Raw genomic sequence first — 19,892 nt, forward strand, 5'->3', positions numbered from 1 at the left:
TAGCTTTCTTTGTTCTTGGTGTGCACTTGCGCCATGATAATGAAAGCAAAACAAAGCAGAAATTGAGTAACTTGAAGGTCTGTTATAATCACCCGAGCCCAAAATCTGGGAAGGTCCCCTTGGCCATTTTCTTATGTATTTTACTAATCACTCATTTTTCAGTAAAGGTAAATCAATGTATTGATTGCTATCATCACACTACAATATTTCACTCAGTATTTATAGTAAAGAGTTGACCAAAAAGCCCCAGACAACCCATACCGCATCCACTGGGAGCCCTGAGGGCTGTCGCATTTTCTGTGCCAGCTTCGGGGACCGTATTCAGGCTGGAAGATACACTGGACCCAATTCATATCAAATTATAAACCCACTGCCACAATGCTCAGATTTTGTTTCATGTATGAAGTGGGAGTAAGCACAAAAACTGCATGAGGATTTTAAGCTACTCACAAACCATCGTCGTGAATTTACCTTCAAATAATACCCTCCTTGTGGAAACTGCACCCCTATTAGGGTGACATGTATCCATAATAACAGATAAATCACATTTATAACTAAGTTATAGTTACCTTAGAACCATCCATACTTGATTTTTTTTCCTGAACATTGTCTCAGAATTTGCAGTCAAACTATGTGGTTGTTGATGTCTCTGTTATGTGTACAGACCTCTAGACAAACACAGAAAGTATCAGAAAGAAGAGTTGTCCCCCTTCTGTTTGTGAAATGTCCTGTGATAATGGAGAGATTGTGGGCAGACACACACACACACACACAGACACACACACACACATGGCGCAAGAATTTGTATCAATTCTATCAGGGCAGCTGTCCTTCACTACACTGGAGATTTTGATCTTTTTGCAATCCTATACTTGTAGGCCCAGATGTAAAATTTAAAAGTGTCAAAGAATTAAAGGACTTGTTTATGACATACATGTATTTATCTACCATATACAATTGGATTTCTAGGGAAAATAAAATATTACTTATAAACAGTTGCATATGGACATATTACTGCATGAAGTGTACACACTTTAAAAACAGTTATTATCTCCTACATAAATTCATGTGATTAAAGATTCAAAAGAACACAAAAGGATGTTTTCAGAAATTTAAAAAGTGAATATTCTCCTGTCTAGCCCTTATTGACATGAACCGAAAAAGAAAGTTCATCCTTTTCTGTTTCAGGTTGATTAAGCAAAGATCTATTGCTAATTTTGCACAAAAAGAACATTTCCAGGAAATAATGATATAAGTTTTAATTACCATCTTTTAACTATTTAAAACATTATGTTTAATACTTCTGCGCAATCACATTATGATGTCATAAAGCTGCTGCTAGGCAAATTCTACACCCCCTCTTGTTTGTGCAAACAGTAGGCATTTACATGAGTTTCACTCTCCTAACAAAGCTCATTAGCATACCTGTCATGTTGCAATAAACAAGAGCTGCTCCCAAAGGGCCACTTCCATCTGAGTCGATATAATAGAGGCCTGAAGAGTCCCCTCGGTGCTTGTGGACTTCACATGACTGCTCGTACAGAGCTGCAAAGGACAAGGATCTCAGATGGGGCTGCAATGGCATGGGTCCCTCCATGGTGTCAATCAAGCGGTACTTTCATTTCCCCAGTGACACTCATTCTGCATTACTCTCAGGGACACTTTCTCCAGGGGGCTGTCCCCTACTTCAGTCAGGCAACGTGAAGATTCTGAAGCACAGAGTGGAAGATTTTAAGGGGGATCACTGTGGGGACGTGTGGATCTGAACCCTGCATGCTCTAGAAACACAAGATTCTTTTCAAATCTGTGGAAACTGGACATACTCCAGCTTAGCTCTAGTTCTGCCAACAACGTCTGAGCATCTGAAGTACACTGGCTTAACCCCCTAAAAAATCTGTTATTATCTAATGCTCATGTTGATTTTTTAAAATTACTCGGTAATTATACCCTTTGTTTACTTAAAACAATTTACACGTGAAGTGCACTTTTTTCAAGATAAATTTTATAAGTGAGCAACTATTCTTCATTCAATTTTTAGTTTGTTTGAAAAGCATTTCCTGAAATGCAAATGATTATTTAAGAAAATTAAAATTTGAAGAAATATACATGAAATGTCTCGTTGTAATTTCAATTTATGCTGATTTTTGATTGAATTTTTTTATGTGTACAATAAATGTTTTGCTATGTACCAGGCAAGTGACTAACATCTGCAGAGTTGGACTTAGTTACTATTTAGAATACGTTTACATGAGTAACCAACCAAGTAACATCTCTCATGTGCGTCATTTGTTGCCTTAGCTGGAGAAATCCTCTGCTAACCTGAAAAGCAGCTACCTGAGGCTTCTGGGGAAGACAAGCAGACTGGTTCTGGCAGTGCTGGAGTGGGTCTTTAAGCCAGCCCTAATGTGGGACCTGGCATTCACAGACACAGACTCAGGGAGTGGTCAGGCAAGGCCCACAAAGCAGAGCGATCCCAGAGGAGCACAGATGGGCACAGAGGGAGAGAATTGATGCCATTCTACACTCACTAGATTATCTACATTTTGAAATTTTGCCTATTTCAAATATTAGAGTTAAGAAGAACCTGCGGACGGGGGTGGAAGGATAGTTCTTTTCTCTTGTCACAGAATAAGATTAAAGGAACGTTGGTATGTCCAAGGACTTTACAAAAGAAAGCATGCATTTATTAAATACGGCCAAGTGTCAGCTGTGTCGAGTTAGATGGCCCCAAATCAACAGCACAGCTATTGCCACCTATTCTGATGGACACACAGGCAGTGTGTATTCCTTTCCCACCATGCTTGTATGTTGGCCACTCATAATTCACACCTCTGTAGATACATAAATATGCTCACAACTGCTTAGAAACGTGTCCAGAGGGACACACACACACTGGTCACAGGACTCATATTTGGGTTGGGGCTGGGATTGCCCGGAGATTGAGGTAGAAGAGTAACCATCAGGAGGAAACCTGCCCTAAATGCAAATGTTCACATGTATCGATTGTGTACTTAGACCAAAAATACACTCAGGCCCAAAAATAATGGCTAGCCACTTACTGCTGATTTGGCAACATCTCACCTTCATTTGGCATACCAGTTAGAGAATCACAGCAAAGTCAATTCAATTATTAGACCTAATCGAATTATTGGGCCACAAGTGAAAAGAATCTTTATATACCGATAATACCTATTAATTTTAAATCAGTTGTTTGGAACGATGTTTAGATCACAGTTACTGATTAACACTTTAGCGAGCATTCCTTAATCATTAATATTCAGTAGGCATCTGCTTTGCATAAGACACCTTGCTAGGAGCGATGGGGTGGGGGGGCGCTGTAAGAGACTGACCCCAATCCTAACAGGGACACTGGCCTGGTCACTTAGCCTCAGGTTTCCCATATATCCAGCTCCTTTCAAATGAAGATTTGCCTTGGCAAATTCTTACCTGGCATGGTAATAGTAATGGAGAGGCAGGTGGAATTACTCTGGTTGACTTATGGGGTGTTTGGGGGTGAGCCAGCTCCCGTGCCAGCCAAAAGGCTTCTGGCTCCTCCGTGGAGCCCCCAGGCTGGAGCCCAGGGTTCTCATTCCAGCACCACTGACTGCTGCTCTGGGGTTCGGGTCCCCTAAGGTGGGATACGTGACAGTCCATGCTCTGCCTTTCTCCCACAGTTGATGCAGAAACAATTAAATAATTCACAGGGAAGAGTTCTTAAGAGTGCAAAGTATTCCCCCAGTGGGAGGGGAATGTGGTGGGATCGGTGAATCTTCATGCCATGCTCTGTCTCTGTAGACCGAAAGGGAGGGGAGGCGCTATGATAGTAGGGTTCAGAAATGTCATGTAATACACAAATAAGAAAAAAATTAAACAAAACATAAACAAAAGCCAATCATTAGAAAACTGTGAGGATTTCAGGGGTTCTGTCATAAGCTTCTAGTAGTTAATGAATTAGTGGTCAAAAAGTTTTTTTTTAGCTTTAAAATGGACAGAATAATTCTTCAGAAAAGAGACTGGTGTTCAAGATGGAAGAGATGCAATTGAGAGGTGATCAAGAGCCCTGGCTGGGAGCTGTATGACCTTGAGCAAACGACTTAGCCTCTCTCTTTCCTCAAGTGTAAAATATAGATAATAACAACACTTACCTTCAACGGCTGTTTCAAAGATGACAGGAGTTGAAACATGCAGAGAACTAGAATACTGCAGGCACGTGGTAAGTTCCCAGCATGTTAACCGTCATCACTACCACCATCATCGTCAGAGAACATCAAGATTGCATGCTACCTGATCATTTACCTGCTTCTCACCGAAATCAAGAAACCCTGCCATGCCAGCTCCCATCCTGCACCTCTTCTGAGACTCTCCTCATTTAATTTTATAAATATTGAGAATTGGAAACTCATCCTCTTTACCTTGGCAGACAAGACTTGAGAACTAAAATTGGCTCCAACTCAAGGAACAGAGCAAGATACAATATTGTGCATTCTAGATTTTTTTTACTGTGTTTTATTTTCTTATACTTATTTTTCTTGGCCACATTTTTGTTTCTTTTCTCTTTTTTTTCCCTGTCCTATTGGATAGGTGTTTCTGTTAGCTGCTTTAACATCATTAGGAAATAAAATCGATTAAAAATAAACTGGACAAAAACTCGTCTCTAAAATATGTATTCGTTTTTTGTTGTCACTTTCTAGCCACAGTTGCAAAGACACAGAGACATATACACAAAATAATGAAAAGGAAAATAGAGGTACAAGGAAATCAAAACAGAAAGGAGAACACATAAGGTGTGAGCTTACGGGAATGGCAGGTCGCACCCGCATAACCAGTGTGTGCGCAGTTACAGGAGAAGGAGTCCCAGGACTGGGAACATTCACCCTTGTGCTCACAGAAGCTGGGCAAACACCTACAGGAAGACAGACACAACTGCGGTTTCCCACATTCGGGCATGATAAAATGTGCATCTCAACACTAATCTGTTACAGTGAAAGACGGATAATGGCAGTGACCTGAACAGAAAACATGAACAAAAATTGTTGGGTCTATCATCAAGGTTTCCTAATGTCATACCAACGATAGACTAAGAAATCCATTAGATGCTACCAAGTGTCATGTGTTTGTGACAGATACATTTTCTGCACGTTATGTCAGAAAATGTGTTTGGTTTTTCACAAGGCAAGATGAATTACATACATGACTGGGCTATGCACTGCTTGCAATGGCCCTGCCTGCTTCCATGCCCTTGCATCAAACATAATATCAGCTGAAGAAATGAACAGGATAAAGTGTAACAGAGATAAATGGAAAGCTTACATTTAGTTCCAAAATGACTCCATTAATATTTTAAAACTTGAATTAGTTCTATTTCAGTTGTTGTGAAAGTTATGCTGAACCTTCTAGATCTAATCTATGAGTCCTTTCACAACGTTGTATGAGAGCCAGTGTCAGGGAGTTAAATGCAGACCAAAATCCCGGCAGGAGCTCTGCTCTCAGCAGTCCTCCCTCTCCCCTTCCGTCCCCCTAAGGAGTGGCCCTCTGCTCACTCTGTGACACAAAGCACCCGTGAGTTCTCTGCGACTGTTGGTCCACTTGTAGAACCAGCAAGGTGGGGGCAGCCAGGACTATGGTCCACATGAGTCATAAGCAAGAAGTGGTGGTGATCCGCAGAGGCCTGGCACGAGAACCCCTTCCCTACCTGTGGCCCTGGCCTTGGGCCCACAGTGAGCGAAGGAGCTGTAAAGGGGAGGTGTGGCCCCAGTAGGGGTGGCATGGGGGGGGATTAGATTTCTTGCAGAGAACTAGCTAGGGAGGAGGGAAAATGGAGGCGCTGGGGCCTGAGTCTGGCCCATCTGGCTCCACCTTGAGGATCTGCTGAGGGAGAAGCACCTTCCTCCACCTCAAAACTCACCATGCCAACCCTCTGTGGTGGTCAGACACGGCTCTTAAGCAGGATTCTGAAAATGGAGACTGGGGAGGAAGATTGGGAAAGTCATCACAGCTTTGTCAATAACAAGGAAGAAGATCTACATTAATTTAGAGTGTCTGGTTCCTGGCGAGGTCACACTACCTCTCTCATCACACAGTTAAAGCTCTAAATATTGTGACACAAAAGCCTCACACATCTGCAGGAGCCATGGAACTTATTAGTTACTTCTTGAGCTCAATGCCCTTTCTTTTCAAGGAGTCAAAGAAATGAGAAACTCTATAGCAGCAACCACTCATGCTATTTGGGAATAACCCCAATTTCATTCAAAAAGACACACATCAATACTTCCTGCTAGGCCTTACAGCATTAGAGTGGCAGAAGCCAGATTCTGTATCAAGAACGAGAAGGTGGGCTTCTTGGGGAAACAGAAGGCTGTCTGCACCCCAGGGATTGTGGGACAGGCCAACCCGTGCTTCTGAGCCCCTCCCTAGTGATTGTTGTCCCCACTTCCTTGGCTCTTTAACTCTTTCTTTAGTAGCTGCATTTCCTGAGTTCCATCATACCTGAGGTCAGCTTTTGTAACCCGAGCCTCCTGCTACCCAAGCGAGACCAAGCCTGCACAAGAAGGACCAGGCAGAGGTAGCAGATGGTAGTAAGAATACTAAAAGGTCAACGAGCCCGCCTGTGTGAGTGTGCATACACACCTGTGTGTGTCTCATCTGACTTGAAGAGTTCCACTGCTGGAGACCTGGGATTGAAGGTGAGCCATGGGTGTCTCCACTTACACCCAGACAGGCAGGCTCAGTCTGCAAGAGTTTCTGTAGGAAGGACAGCCCTGACTCCCACACACCCTGCATGGGCCAGTTTTTTTCAGGATTTCAGGAAGATGGTGACCAGACGTGGAGGAGGGCAATCAAGGCTTGGATGGGGCTGAACCCCTTTGACCTTTGAAAAACTGCTAAGAGAACAGAGGCCTGAGCCTGGGGGAGAGCCTCCTTAGGCAATTCACCGAGTACATGAGGACTGAGTGGTAGAGGCGTGCACACTCACTCAGAGCAACAGGGAGAATCTCAGATTAATGGGTGGAAAGCCGGTTGTGACAGATGATGCCAACAGACCATCTGGTGAATGGACAAGGGTCTTGTTCTCAAAAGATTGAATAGAAGCAGGATCCTCTTCTTGATGATGAGGGAAAAGAAAGAGCCCTGCTTGGAGATGGAAGCTGCAATATAGTCATGTTTAAGTTTCTTTTGAACTTTAAGATTCTTTGCTTCTATGATACTCAAGATATCTTAGGATTTAGTAACTGAGCCTCTTGCCTCTCTGTCCCTCCAAAGCTTGTGTTTCTCCTCCATCACTATTCCACTGAGTGATACCAGCCTGCATCCAGCTGCCCTACCACCTCCTGAGGGTTAGCCTGGCTCCTCCCTCTCTATCATCCTGTGGCCATACAGCAAATCAACTCGTGATACTGTTCACCAAATATAAATCATCCATGCTTTCCAATTCCCTCGTTCAGGCCATCATCACTTCTCCCATGAGCAAGATGCCTCTTATCTGGGCCTCTGGCGTCCGCTCACACATACCTTCCCTCTCTTTTGGCTGCCCACACTCAAATTATCTTCCATTTGTGGTCAGAGTCCTGTTAAATACACAAGTGGCTCCGTAGCCTCAAGCCCTTCAGTGGTCTTCCAGGGAACTTACATCAACTTCCAGATTTCTAGTTGGCCACAAGGCCTGTACAGTATAGACCCTGCCCAACTAGGCAGCGCCATGTCTTACCACGTTCAGCTCCTTCTCAGTTTCACAATGTCAATACCAGCCATCCTTGAATGGGTCAGATACATGACTCCACTTTGGGCTTGGGCACAAGGCTGTTCCCTCCACTGGCCATCCCAGCTCTGCCTCACTTGACTGATCACCCACCCTTTGCCCCAGTTTAGACATCTCTCCTGCCTGATAGTCCCGCTTTGTCCCAATACAAATTAGGCACCCCATTGCATGTCCCGCAGCCCCCCACAACTTCCACCTTAGTTTTTTTACTAGTCTGTAGCAGGAATCGACAAACTCTTTCTATAAAGGGCAGAATAAGAAATATTTTAGGCCTCAAGGATCGTATGGTGTCTGTTGCAACTATTCCACGCAGACATTCCTCAGATGAAGGAAGTGGCCATGCCCTGTCCCAAAAAATGTTGTTTACCAAAGCAGCAGTGGCTGTGGGACTTAGGTCGTGGATCCCTAGTCTATAACAAAGCCACAGCATTGGCGGCAGGGGTATTTCAAACTGTGTTCGGCAGAGCCTCCTGCGACTGCAGGGGCAGCTTGAGCTGGGCAGGGCTCATCTCTTTTACCAGCTTCTTGTTTTTCTTTTAACACATTGGAACTCTCTAAAATCACACTTGAATAGATTCCATACGTTTTAATAGACTGAACGTGACCGTGATAATAAAGAGTACCATCACTTACCTAAAAATGTTTTGGGATAAGATTTTTAAAAATACACTAAAACTTTAGGTTTGTGGTAATCAATTTTCTTTTAATGCTATTTTCTACAAAAAGACAATTGTACAGCATACAATGCTGGACTGAAGGCCCTGAAGTGGGAAAAGCGGCCCCTTCGGCACAGTCCACGCCTTGGGGTGTACAGCAGGCATTCACGGGAGCTGAAAAGGAACCTGAAAAGGACAATGTAACCTGAATTATGTGACATGAGATCCTAAGGTCCAAAATGCAATTGGTGTAAGACACGATCCCTTCTTGTCACAACCTTGTCCCCAAAGCCTTGCCCAAGGACCAGGCCGCCTGCTGTGTGAAGCGCTGTCAGGAGCCACAGGAAGACAGCACCACGTGGGTGAGTCCTTGTGAGTCCCTGTGTGGCTCAGGAAGGCAGCCTCTGTTTCCCCTCCCACCCCGGAGTTGAAACATCTTTTCATAACCTGCAGTGTCCTTTGGGCTAGGAGTACTGCTGTGTATCATGAGTTACTAATTCCTGTGCCCAAAGGATAGATGTTATAAAACCACCTGCATTTGAATAATAAGTCTTGGCTTCACCTGAGTACCTTTGGACTTGCTCTGGGCAGGTAGGGCAATGGGCTGGGTGGCGGCTGGGAACAGGGCAGAGCGTCCGAAGACAGCCCAGGCGTGGTGTTGGCTTTGTCGCTCTTTAAGTGTGTCTATTTTATGGTGCACTGGACAAGCATGTGGTAAGCATGGTTGAAAGGGCTAAGAAAAAATGAACAATTTTAGTATTAAGAGTAGAGGACATGCTGACAAATATTTTCATACCCATTTACAGAGTTGCCATTAACCTCAGTTTTAAAGAAGATGACTTAACATCCTAGATGCCTCCACAGATTGGTACATACGTTTGAAAGTCCCTTTTAGATGTCATAAGGAAAATCTTTCTGTTTGGGTAATATATATGCACACACACATATATATATCATACATACATTCATTGTGTTGGCAGGGGCTAAAAGTCTTTATGCACAAAGGGGGATTCCTTGTGTAAGAGATAATGTTGTGAGGAAATTGTCCAGCCAATAAAATAACTTTCTGAGAGCTTCACTTCACTGAATTGATAATGCAGCCACTATCAGTGGGCTGTGACTCCCCAACCCTTTCAACCCACTGAAGATTGTTCCCATGAGTAAGGGGCTGTACCCCACCACCAAGCTAACACCTCTAAACCCTCTCCTGATACGACGATGCAGGATTCCAGAGATGTCTGCAGTTATGACTTACAGATGATATCGTAAACTAAATGTTCATAATCTGAAAATTAGGATTGAGAGTTTTTTGTCTAAATTCCTTGCATCTTTTTCCCCCTACAAATGAACAGAATGTGAACGTCTGAACATGAACATCTGACTATAGAAATCAAGTTCTTTCTTATGAGTCTATATTCCACGTACTGGGTATTTATGGTTTTTAAATACATCGTACACTGCATTTGTAACCTGTAGTTTATTGGACATGACACAGAATTCCAATTAGTGTTATATTCGAAATAGATTTACTCCACAAAGTATTCTGCAGACTGTGAACTTTGGGTCGATGTGCAAGGATGTCTGGAGTGTGCTCATTTAGTCAACATAATGTAATGCATTCCTACTGCAGGGAACTCAGACATACCACTCACGGGAAATATTCTAACACGTAACGGCTAAGCTATCCCTTTTAACCAAAATAACTTAAAAGTCAACTTGAATGACAAGATAACCTGAAAAAAGTTTGCAGTGCTTCACAATTTAAAAGGCTGTTGTTTTAAAGCTTTGCTTTTTAATCTTCTTCATTGAACAGCACTGGAGCAACTGGGTGCTCTCCACTCTGTGTTTACAGCATCACTAAAATCCCCGAAGCCTCAACCCTCCTCAAAGGAAGAGTTACTTTTCATTTTCCCTGTAGAAAATGGAGTGTGGGGTGAATCCAGCTGACCTCACATGATTTTGATTTATTGGTCCTTAATGTTCCATTATCTCTTTAGAATAATCTGTTCTGTGCAATGGTAGAATTTTAAAATACTCATCAGTATTTATACTCATCAATAATGATAGCAGCATTAACAGTATCCTTTAAGAATTATATAGCTTGACGTCTTATTCATAAAAATTTGTCTTCTAAGAAAATACCATTTGAAAGGAACAACTATTTAAAATTAAAGATGTTGGTTTTTCAGTTTTCAATGTAAATATAATTTTTCCCTATGGAATGGATATCAGGAACAGAGAAGTCTCGGAAGAAAGTGCACTTTTCTTCATTTGTTTTTATTCTACTATTAAAAAGTTAAAAACAGGCATGCTGAAATGACAAGGGATAACCTTACCTGTCTGTGAGGCCACAGGAGTCAATCAGGAGGTCACGAAAACTCCCCAGCACCCCCTGCTGTACTGAGATGGGATCCACTGCCTTGTCGCCAATGGAGATGAGCCTCAGGCAGCCCTGAAATCCCCCCAGGGGACTTCCACATCCAGAGCCAGAGCTGTTGCTGGGACAGCCTGAATGAACATGGAGACACATACAGGAGAAAATCAGTAGTTATGACAAAAATATTGCACAGTGCTTCTGCAAGATGGCTGCCTCTCTTTGTTTACAAACACATGAGAGTGAGATTTCATAAACTCTTTGGGAAGGTCACTATTACTCATGGATGAGGTGGCGGACAGCTGACAAGAACAAAAGTTTTCAGTACTAGTAAAGCATAAAAATAACAACTATAGTCAGGATTCTGGAAAAATGAGAGAAAGGTAAGATGTAAAATCCTACTAACAGAGTTACAGCACATTTAATTTAAGCAAAGCTTAATTTCTTTTTTGAAAGCACACATAAGAAATGACTCCTTTTAACATGATGCCAAACTAGATGAACTAAAGGGCACACAATAGTAGAGTCAGAAGAAAATGACAAGCATAATAGAAATTGCTATATTTAAAATGTTTGAAAAAATTTTTAAATTGAAAATGGACCCAATGCTCTCCATTTATCTAAAATGTGTGTTACATATTTACTCTGTGTGTGTGTGTGTGTGTGTGTGTGTGTGTGTGTGTGCGTGCATGCATGCACAGGCATATTTAAAAACACTTCATAATAACTGGTCTAAGTAATCTAAGAACAATTAATACTTTTCTAATATATTTTTAATTAGACACTTTACTCAAATATCTTTCACCATTAACACAAAAAAATTAGCAAGTATCTCACAGTGATATGGCATTGCAAACAATGGAGAAAAATTAACATGATAGACATTCCATTAAAAAAGGAATGGGCTTTGATTATTTTCAATAATAAAAGTCACATTTTATGAGGTCTGCTGCAGTCATTACCTGGTTTGCTATAAATTACAAGACACAATTCCTATATAGTGGTTTTATTTTCCCCCCTTGGGCATCCCAAGAAGATAATGCTCTTCTGAAAATTATGAGCAAGGATATGGCTTTGAAATCAAAATCAAAGCAAGATCAGATCCAGAGCCACCTCCTCCAAGTGTGGGGTCAGTAGGATTTTGAGTGCTCTTCCATCCTCTCCTGAATTACCCTCTAAAGGAATCACTTTAGATTTGAGTTCTGCAAGATTAGCAGTGTAAACAAGGAGAGCTGAACGTTAAAGAAAGAGGAAAGAGGATGCGGACATTGGAAACACTTTTGTTTAAAGGCAATGATTGGAGGAAAGAGTGGACACTTAGATCCAAGTTCCCATACGTCCTCCCCCTTTTTCAGGACTGAAGCGGAGGCCTTCCCCAGGAACTGCCCCGGCTGAGGGGAGCTGACTCCCACCCATGGACAGCCAGTGCCCAAGTATGCAATGAAGTGATGCGATGCAGTGGTCCACACCCGTGTTCTCAACTGGACATCCCTGAAGGGCAGCCCTGACTCAGAGCGTCCTGGAGGGTCTTCTGAGGCTTCTGCTGCAACTGCACTGCAGTGCCTCTTGTCCCAGCTGCTCACTCAACTTTCCAGGGGTTTCTCCCAAGAATTAACCCCAGGAATCTGCCACATGCAAATGCCCATGCAAAGGCAGCTTCTGGGGGCAACCCAACCCACAGCAACATAGGATAAAATCATAAAGCATTTATTTAATTGAATATTTTATTTTCATATGCAAACAGAAATCAGCACAGAATTTTAAAATAATTTTTCATTCCAAAAATTCTGAAGTAAATTTTATGCATCATATGAAATTTAACTATTTTACTTATTTACCTTATGAAATTATGTTTAATATATATCCTTTGCAGAACTGTTGTCTTTTAACTTGTTAGATGCAATGTCTTTATTATTATTTTTATCATTATTAGCTTCAGGTGTACAAAACAACACAATAATTAGACATTTACACCCCTCACAAAGTGATAAACCCACTCAGTCTACTACCCCCTGACACTGTACATAGCTGTTACAATACCATTGATTATATGCTGTGCTTTATATCCTGTGACTATGTATATGTGACTATATATGTATATATACATATACATATATATTTATATTTAATTACAGTTGATATTCAATATTATTTTATATTAGTTTCAAGTGTACAATGCAGTGGTTAGACATTTATATAATTTATGAAGTGATCCCTATGATAAGTCTAGTACCCATCTGACACCATTCATAGTTTTTACACTATTGACTATATTCCCCGTACTGTATTTCATATCCTTGTGACTATTTTGTGACTACCAATTTGTACATCTTAATCCCTTCACCTTTCTCACCTATCTCCCAGTGATCCCTCCCACCTAGCAACCATCAGTTTGTTCTCTGTATCTATGAGTCTATTTCTATTGTGTTTGTTCATTTATTCTGTTCATTAGATTTTACATATAAGTGAGATCATATGGTACCTGTCTTTCTCAGTCTGACTTATTTCACTTAGCATAATATACTCTAGATCCATCCATGTTGTTGCAAATGGTGAGATTTCATTCTTTTTATGGCAGAGTAATACTCCACCACATAAATGTACCACAGTTTCTTTATCCAATAGTCTATCGATGGGCATTTCAGTTGTTTCCATGTCTTGGCTATTGTGAATAGCGCTGCAGTAAACAGGGGTACATATATTTTTTTCGAATTAGTGTTTTGGATTTCTTTGGATAAATATCCAGGAGTAGAATTGCTAGGTCATAAGGTAGTTCTAGTTTTTATTTTTTAAGGATCCCCCATACTGTTTTCCACAGTGGCTGCACCAATTTGCAATCCCACCAACAGTGCACAAGGGTTCCCTTTTCTCCACATCCTCACCAACACTTGTTGATTGTTGATTTATTGATGATGACTATTCTGACAGGAGTTGTTGTCATGCAGCAGCCTACCCGTCTGTCCCCTCGTACCTACCCCTAAAGAAAGGAGAGTCTGTGAGACTAATCCTTTCAGGGACTTTGCTTCACCTTTGTGCTTACACTTCATGTCTCCTGTTTGGCCCTGGAAGATGGCTGGTTAGCCGATGACGAGTAAGATTCCCCATGGGGTGGGGGGGAGGGGGGACAACTCAAGCCAGGCGCAGTTGCGTGGGGACCAGCAGGAGAACCCACGGGGTTGATAGAGGTGGGCATAGACCCCCACCTTGCCTGGTTAAGGAGAGTTTCTGCCTTTGGGGCTGCATTCCTTCCCACAACCTGCTTGGGAGGAGATTCAATGGTGTAATAATATCAGTTCTCCATCTATCCATTTCAATAAGTTTAAGCATAAAGGTTTTGTTTCTTGGAGAGGTACATCCTGAAATTGACAGTTCAGCTGCTTACAGGCAAGGGTAATTAGTTCAAATCAGTTTCTTAGCATAATGTGTGAAATTCATAGACCTTGAAGAATACAATGTTGCTTTCTTGTGTGTGCATCAATAAAAGCCACAGGACGGCCCCATTCAGGGCTCTCAGTCTTTTGAGGCTGTGAGACCCTTGGCCCCTTTCATAACTTCTTGATTTCTGTTTCTTTCTTTCTTAATCCTTCGCCACCCCTTCTCGTTCGCTCACTGCCTGTGTTGAGCTGGACGCGACAAGGAGTGAGGTGGTATCTCATTGTGTTTTTTATTTGCATTTCTCTGATGAATTGTGATGTTGAGCATCTTTTCATATGCCTATTGTCCATCTGTATGTCCTCTTTGGAGAAATGTCTATTCAGGTCCTCTGCCCATCTTTTAATTCAATTGTTTGTGTTTTGGTGTTGAGGTTATACAAAGTTTTTGTTTGTTTTGTTTTTTATTTTTATATAAAGTTTGGATATTAACCCCATATCAGATGTGTCATTGGCAAATATTTTCTCCCATTCAGTAGGATGTCTTTTTGTTTTGTTGATGGTTTCCTTTGCTGTGAAAAAACTTTTTAGTTGGATGTAGTCCCATTTGTTTATTTTTGTTTCCCTTACCTAAGGCGATACATCAGTAAAAATATTACTAAGGTTAATGTATAAGAGTTTACTTCCTATATTTCTTATAGGAGTTTTATGGTTTTGAGTCTTAACATTTAAATCTTTAATCCATCTTGAATTTATTCTTCTATACGATATAAGAAGGTCCACATTCATTTTTTTCTTTTTTGGCTAATCTCTGTCCAGTTTTTCCAGTATCATTTATTGAATAGACTGTCTATAACCCAATGCAAATTCTTGATTCCTTTGTCATAGATTGAGTGACCATATAGGCATGGATTTATCTTTGGGCTCTCTATTCTGTTCCGTTGATCTATGTGCCTGTTTTTATGCCAATACCATGCTGTTTTGATTACTATGTCTTTGTAGAATAATTTGATATCAGGTAGTGTGATACCTCCAGCTTTGTTCTTCTTTTTCAGGATTGCTATGGCTATTTGCGGTCTTTTATGGTTCCATACAAATTTTAATATTGTTCTAATTCTATGAAAAATGCCATTGGTATTTTCATAGAGATTACTTTGAATCTATATATTGCTTTGAGTAGTAGGGACATTTTAACTACTATATTAATTCTTCCTATCCATGAACATGGTGTATGTTTCCATTTATTTGTATCTTCTTTAATTTCTCTCCTCAATGTCTTATAATCTTCTGAGTACAGGTCTTTTACTTCCTTGGTTACATTTATTTGGTTAAAATTTTTTGGTTTTTTGGATGCAATTGTAAATGGGATTGTTTTCTTATTTTTTCTTTCTGATAATTCATTATTGGTGTGTAAAAATTCGACCAATTTCTGAATATTAATTTTATATCCTGCTAAATTACTAAATTCATTTATCAGTTTTAATAGTTTTTTGGTGGAATCTTTGGGGTCCTCTCTTTATAATATCAAGTCATTGGCAAATAATGACAGTTTTACTTCTTCCTTTCCCATTTGGATGCCTTTTATTCATTTTTATTTTCTGACTGCTGTGGCTAAGACTTCCAGCATTATGCTGAATAAAAGTGGTGAAAGTGGGCATCCTTGTCTTGTTCCTGATCTTAAGGGGAATGGTTTTAACTTTTCCCCATTGAGTATGATGATCGATGTGGGTTTGTCATATATGGCCTTTATTATGTTGAGATATGTTCCCTTTATTCCCACTTTGCTGAGAGTTTTTAATCATAAATCAATGCTGGACTTTGTCAAATGCCTTTCCTGCATCCACTGATATGACCATATGATATTTATTTTTCATTTTGTTTACATGGTGTATCATGTTAATTGATTTGCAGATATTCAGAGTCCAGAGTGCTAACCTTTACACCATGGAACCTGATTTGCAGATATTCAACCAACCATACACACCAGGAATGAATCCCACTTGATCATGGTGTATGATCTTTCTATTGTACTGCTGAATTCGGTTTGCTAATATTTTGTTGAGGATTTCTGCATCTATGTTCATCAGGAATATCGGCCTATAACTTTCTTTTTTTGTAATGTTTTTGTCTGGTTTGGGAATCAGTGTAATGGTGGCCTCCTAAAATGAGCTTGGGAGGCTTCCCACTGTTGGATTTTTTGTAATAGTTTGAGAAGGATAGGTGTTAATTACTTTTTGAATATTTGGTAAAAATCACCTGTGAAGCCATCTGGTCCAGGACTTATGTTTGTTGGGAGCTTGTTCATTACTCATTTGATTTTGTTGGCAGTAATCTGTTTGTTCAGACTTTGTGCTTCTTCTTGATTCACCTTGGAAGATTATACGCTTTTAGGAATTTATCCATTTCTTCCAGATTGTTCAATTTGTTGGCATGTAGTTGCTCATAGCATTTTCTTAATTTTTTTTGTATTTCTGTGGTGACCATTGTCCCGTCTCCTCTTTCATTTTTGATTTTATATATTTGGGTCCTGAGTCTTTTTTCTTGATAAATCTGGTGAAAGGTTTATCAGTTTTGTTTATCTTTTCAAAGAAGCAGCTCTTGGTTTCATTAATGTTTTATATATTTTTGTTTGTTTGGTTGTTTTTGTCTCTACTTCATTTACAAGTATTTCCACTCTGATCTTTATTATTTCCTTCCCTCTACTTGCTTTGGCTTTGTTTGCTGCTCTTTTTCCAGTTCTCTTAGGTGTAAAGTTGGACTGTTTATTTGAGATTTTTCTTGTTTCTTTAAGTAGGCCTGCATTGCTTTGAATTTCCCTGTTAGGACTACTTTCTCTGTGTCCCATAGATTTTGGGTTGTTGTATTTTCATTTTCATTTGTCTCAAGGGATATTTAGGTTTCATCCTGGATCTCATTCATTATTTATTAGCATGTTTAGTCTCCACATGTTTGTGTGTTTTTCAGGATTTTTATTTTTATTTGTGTGTGTGTGTGTGTGTGTGTGTGTGAGTATAATGATTTCTAGTTTCATACCACTGTGGTCAGAGAAGACACTTGATATTATTTCAATCTTAAATTTACTGAGACTTGTTTTGTGGCCTAACATGTGGTCTACCTTGGAAAATATTCCATGTGCACTTGAAAAGAATGTTTATTCTGTTGCTTTGGGGTGAAATGCTCATTTAAAAATATTAATTAAATCCATCTGGTCTAGTGTGTCATTTAATGCCCCTGTTTCTGTGTTGTACTTCTGTCTGCAGGATCTGTCCATTGGTGTCAGTGGGGTGTTCAAGTCCTCCACTATGATTGCGCTGTTGATCTCTACCTTTATGTCAGTCAATATTTGTCTTATATATTTAGGTGTTCTAATGTTGGGTGCACAAATGTTTACTAGTGTGATGACATCTTGGATTGATCCCTTTATTATTATGCAATATCCCCCTTTGTCTTTTATTATAGTCTTCATTTTAAAATCTATTTTGTCCCATATAAGTATTGCTACCCCAGATTTTTTCTCATTTCCATTGCATGAAATATGTTTTTTCCATCTCTTTACTTTCAGTCTATGTGGGTATTTCAATCTGAGGTGGGTCTCTTATAGACAGCATATGCATGGGTCTTGCTTTCCTATCCATTCAGCTACCCGATGTCCTTTGATTGGAGCATTTAATCCATTTACATTTAAAGTGATTGTTGATATGTAGATACTTATTGCTATATGAATATTTTATTATTCATATTTTTTATCTTTGTTTGTTTGTTTTCTCCTTCCTTATGCTTAAAGAAGTCCTTTTTAACATTTCTCATAATAATGGCCTGGTGGTAACGGGTAATGAATTCCTTTAGCTTTTTCTTGTCAGGGAAGATCTTTATCTCTCCTTCAATTTTAAATGGTAGCCTTGCTGTGTAGAGTAGTCTTGGTTGTAGACCTTTGTTTTTCATCACTTTGAGTATTTCCTGCCACTCTCTTCTGGTCTGCAAAGTTTTGTTGAGAAATCAGCTGCTAGTCTTATGGGAGCTCCCTTGTAAGTAACTAGTTGTCTTTTCCTTGATGCTTTTAGGATTCTCTCTTTGTCTTTAACCTTTGCCATTTTAATTATGATGTGTCTTGGTGTGGTCCTGTTTGGGTTGATCTTGTTTGTAACTCTGCACTTTCTGGGGTTGTATCTATTTATTTTGCTAGGTTAGGTAAGTTTTCAGTCGTTATTTCTTCAAATAAGTTTTTTATCTCTTGCGCCCTCTCGTCTCCTTCTGGTACTCCTATGCTGTGAATGTTGTTACACTTAATGTTGTCCCACAGGTCCCTTAAAGTATCTTCATTTTTTTAAAATTCTTTTTTATTTTTGTTGTTCTGAGTCGGTGTTTTCTGCTACCTTGTCATCTAAATCACTGACTCAATCCTCTGCTTTATCTAATCTGCTGCTGCTTCTTTCTAGTGTATTCTTTATTTTAGTTACTGTACTCTTTATTTCTGATTGGTTCTTTTTTATGGCTTCTATGTCCTTCTTTGTGCTTACTGTCTCTTTGTTGAAATTCTCAGTAAGTTCCTTAAGCATTATTAACCAGTGTTTTAAACCCTGTCTTTGGCAGGTTGGTTGAGTCCATTTCATTTAGTTCTATTTCTGGACATTTCTCCTGTTCTTTGACTTGGGACATATTTCTTTGTTTCCTCATTCTGGCTGCCGCTCTGTGTTTGCTTTTATGTATTAGATAGATCTCCTATGTCTCTCAGTCTTTGCTGGGTGGTCTTACGTAGTATGCGCCCTGTCTGGTCCAATGGTGCAGTCTCCCTGATCTCCTGTACATGTGTTCCAGGAGTGTCCCTTGAGTGTGTTGTGTGTGTTCTATTGTAGTCAATCCTTGATTGCTTTTGGCTCATCAGTGGGTGGAATGACTCCCAGGCTAACTGGTTCTGCAGATTTGCTATACTGACAATATATAAGTTGTATGGAGCCTGACATCTCAGACGGGGATTCATCCCTCTGGGATCTTGTGCCTGTTGAAACCTCCCCTTTGGGTGTGCTGCTTGTGGAGCTAACAAGGTAGTGCTCTGGTGTGGTCTGAAGCTGGCTTCTGGGTGTGTTATTTCTGGTGTCTCTTGGGAGGGGCTCCCATGCAGGCCAATTTCAGCCTTGCCTGTGACTGTGAGGAGCTACACAGCTATATGTGGTTGGCTGCTGCCTGAGCTGGACCTGGAGGTGTGTGTGGGTGACCTTGCTAAGGTCAGCTGCCACCTGCATTGGGCCTGGGGCAGCTTAGCCAAAGGCCTAGGGTTCCCTAGGCCTATTGCCACCTGCCAGCTGCATGTGAGGCTCAGCTTTTGAAACAGCTTCCTTAGGTGGGCAGGGCTGGTTCACCTGGTGTGTTCAGAGTGCCCCTGTCTACGCAGTTCTAGGTGGGTGGGGCAGAGTCCCAGGAGCTACAGGGTGTGGGTGGTGGTTTTTATAAAGTTAATGCAGTTTTGGTTCTTGAACTGGTGCCAGGCTAATGACCACTTCACAAAAATGCTCTGTGGACACTATGGCCAGCCACCACTTGCCTTAGGCCTGCAGGTCCCTGAGAGCCACCCAAGAGAGGCTACAGTGCATGTTGTGGCTCACTGCCCACCACCAAAAGTTTCCCAGGCACTGTGTTGCTGTAAGAGTCTTCCACAGCTTGTAGGGTGGGGCCAGCTGCTCAGTAGCCAAAAGTGCCTTGGGCGATGCAGTACTAGCTGGGCGGGGTTGAGACGGAGG

General features: G+C 40.8%; 1 protein-coding gene across 2 annotated transcripts in view; it reads right to left on the reverse strand.

Annotated features, from left to right (window-relative positions):
* LOC109437996 (contactin-associated protein-like 3) overlaps positions 1–19,892 on the reverse strand; it is a 194,336-nt gene that overhangs the window by 54,630 nt on the left and 119,814 nt on the right. For both annotated transcript variants that reach the window (XM_019717554.2, XM_019717553.2), the window contains exons 10-12: positions 10,749–10,920; positions 4,797–4,903; positions 1,426–1,545 (exon numbers count right to left, since the gene is read on the reverse strand). In XM_019717554.2, coding sequence (XP_019573113.2) covers positions 1,426–1,545; positions 4,797–4,903; positions 10,749–10,920 — 399 coding nt within the window. The remainder of the gene's footprint in view (positions 1–1,425; positions 1,546–4,796; positions 4,904–10,748; positions 10,921–19,892) is intronic.

Source organism: Rhinolophus sinicus, linkage group LG04 (assembly GCF_036562045.2).
Source record: "Rhinolophus sinicus isolate RSC01 linkage group LG04, ASM3656204v1, whole genome shotgun sequence".
In the NCBI taxonomy this organism is placed as follows: domain Eukaryota; kingdom Metazoa; phylum Chordata; class Mammalia; order Chiroptera; family Rhinolophidae; genus Rhinolophus; species Rhinolophus sinicus.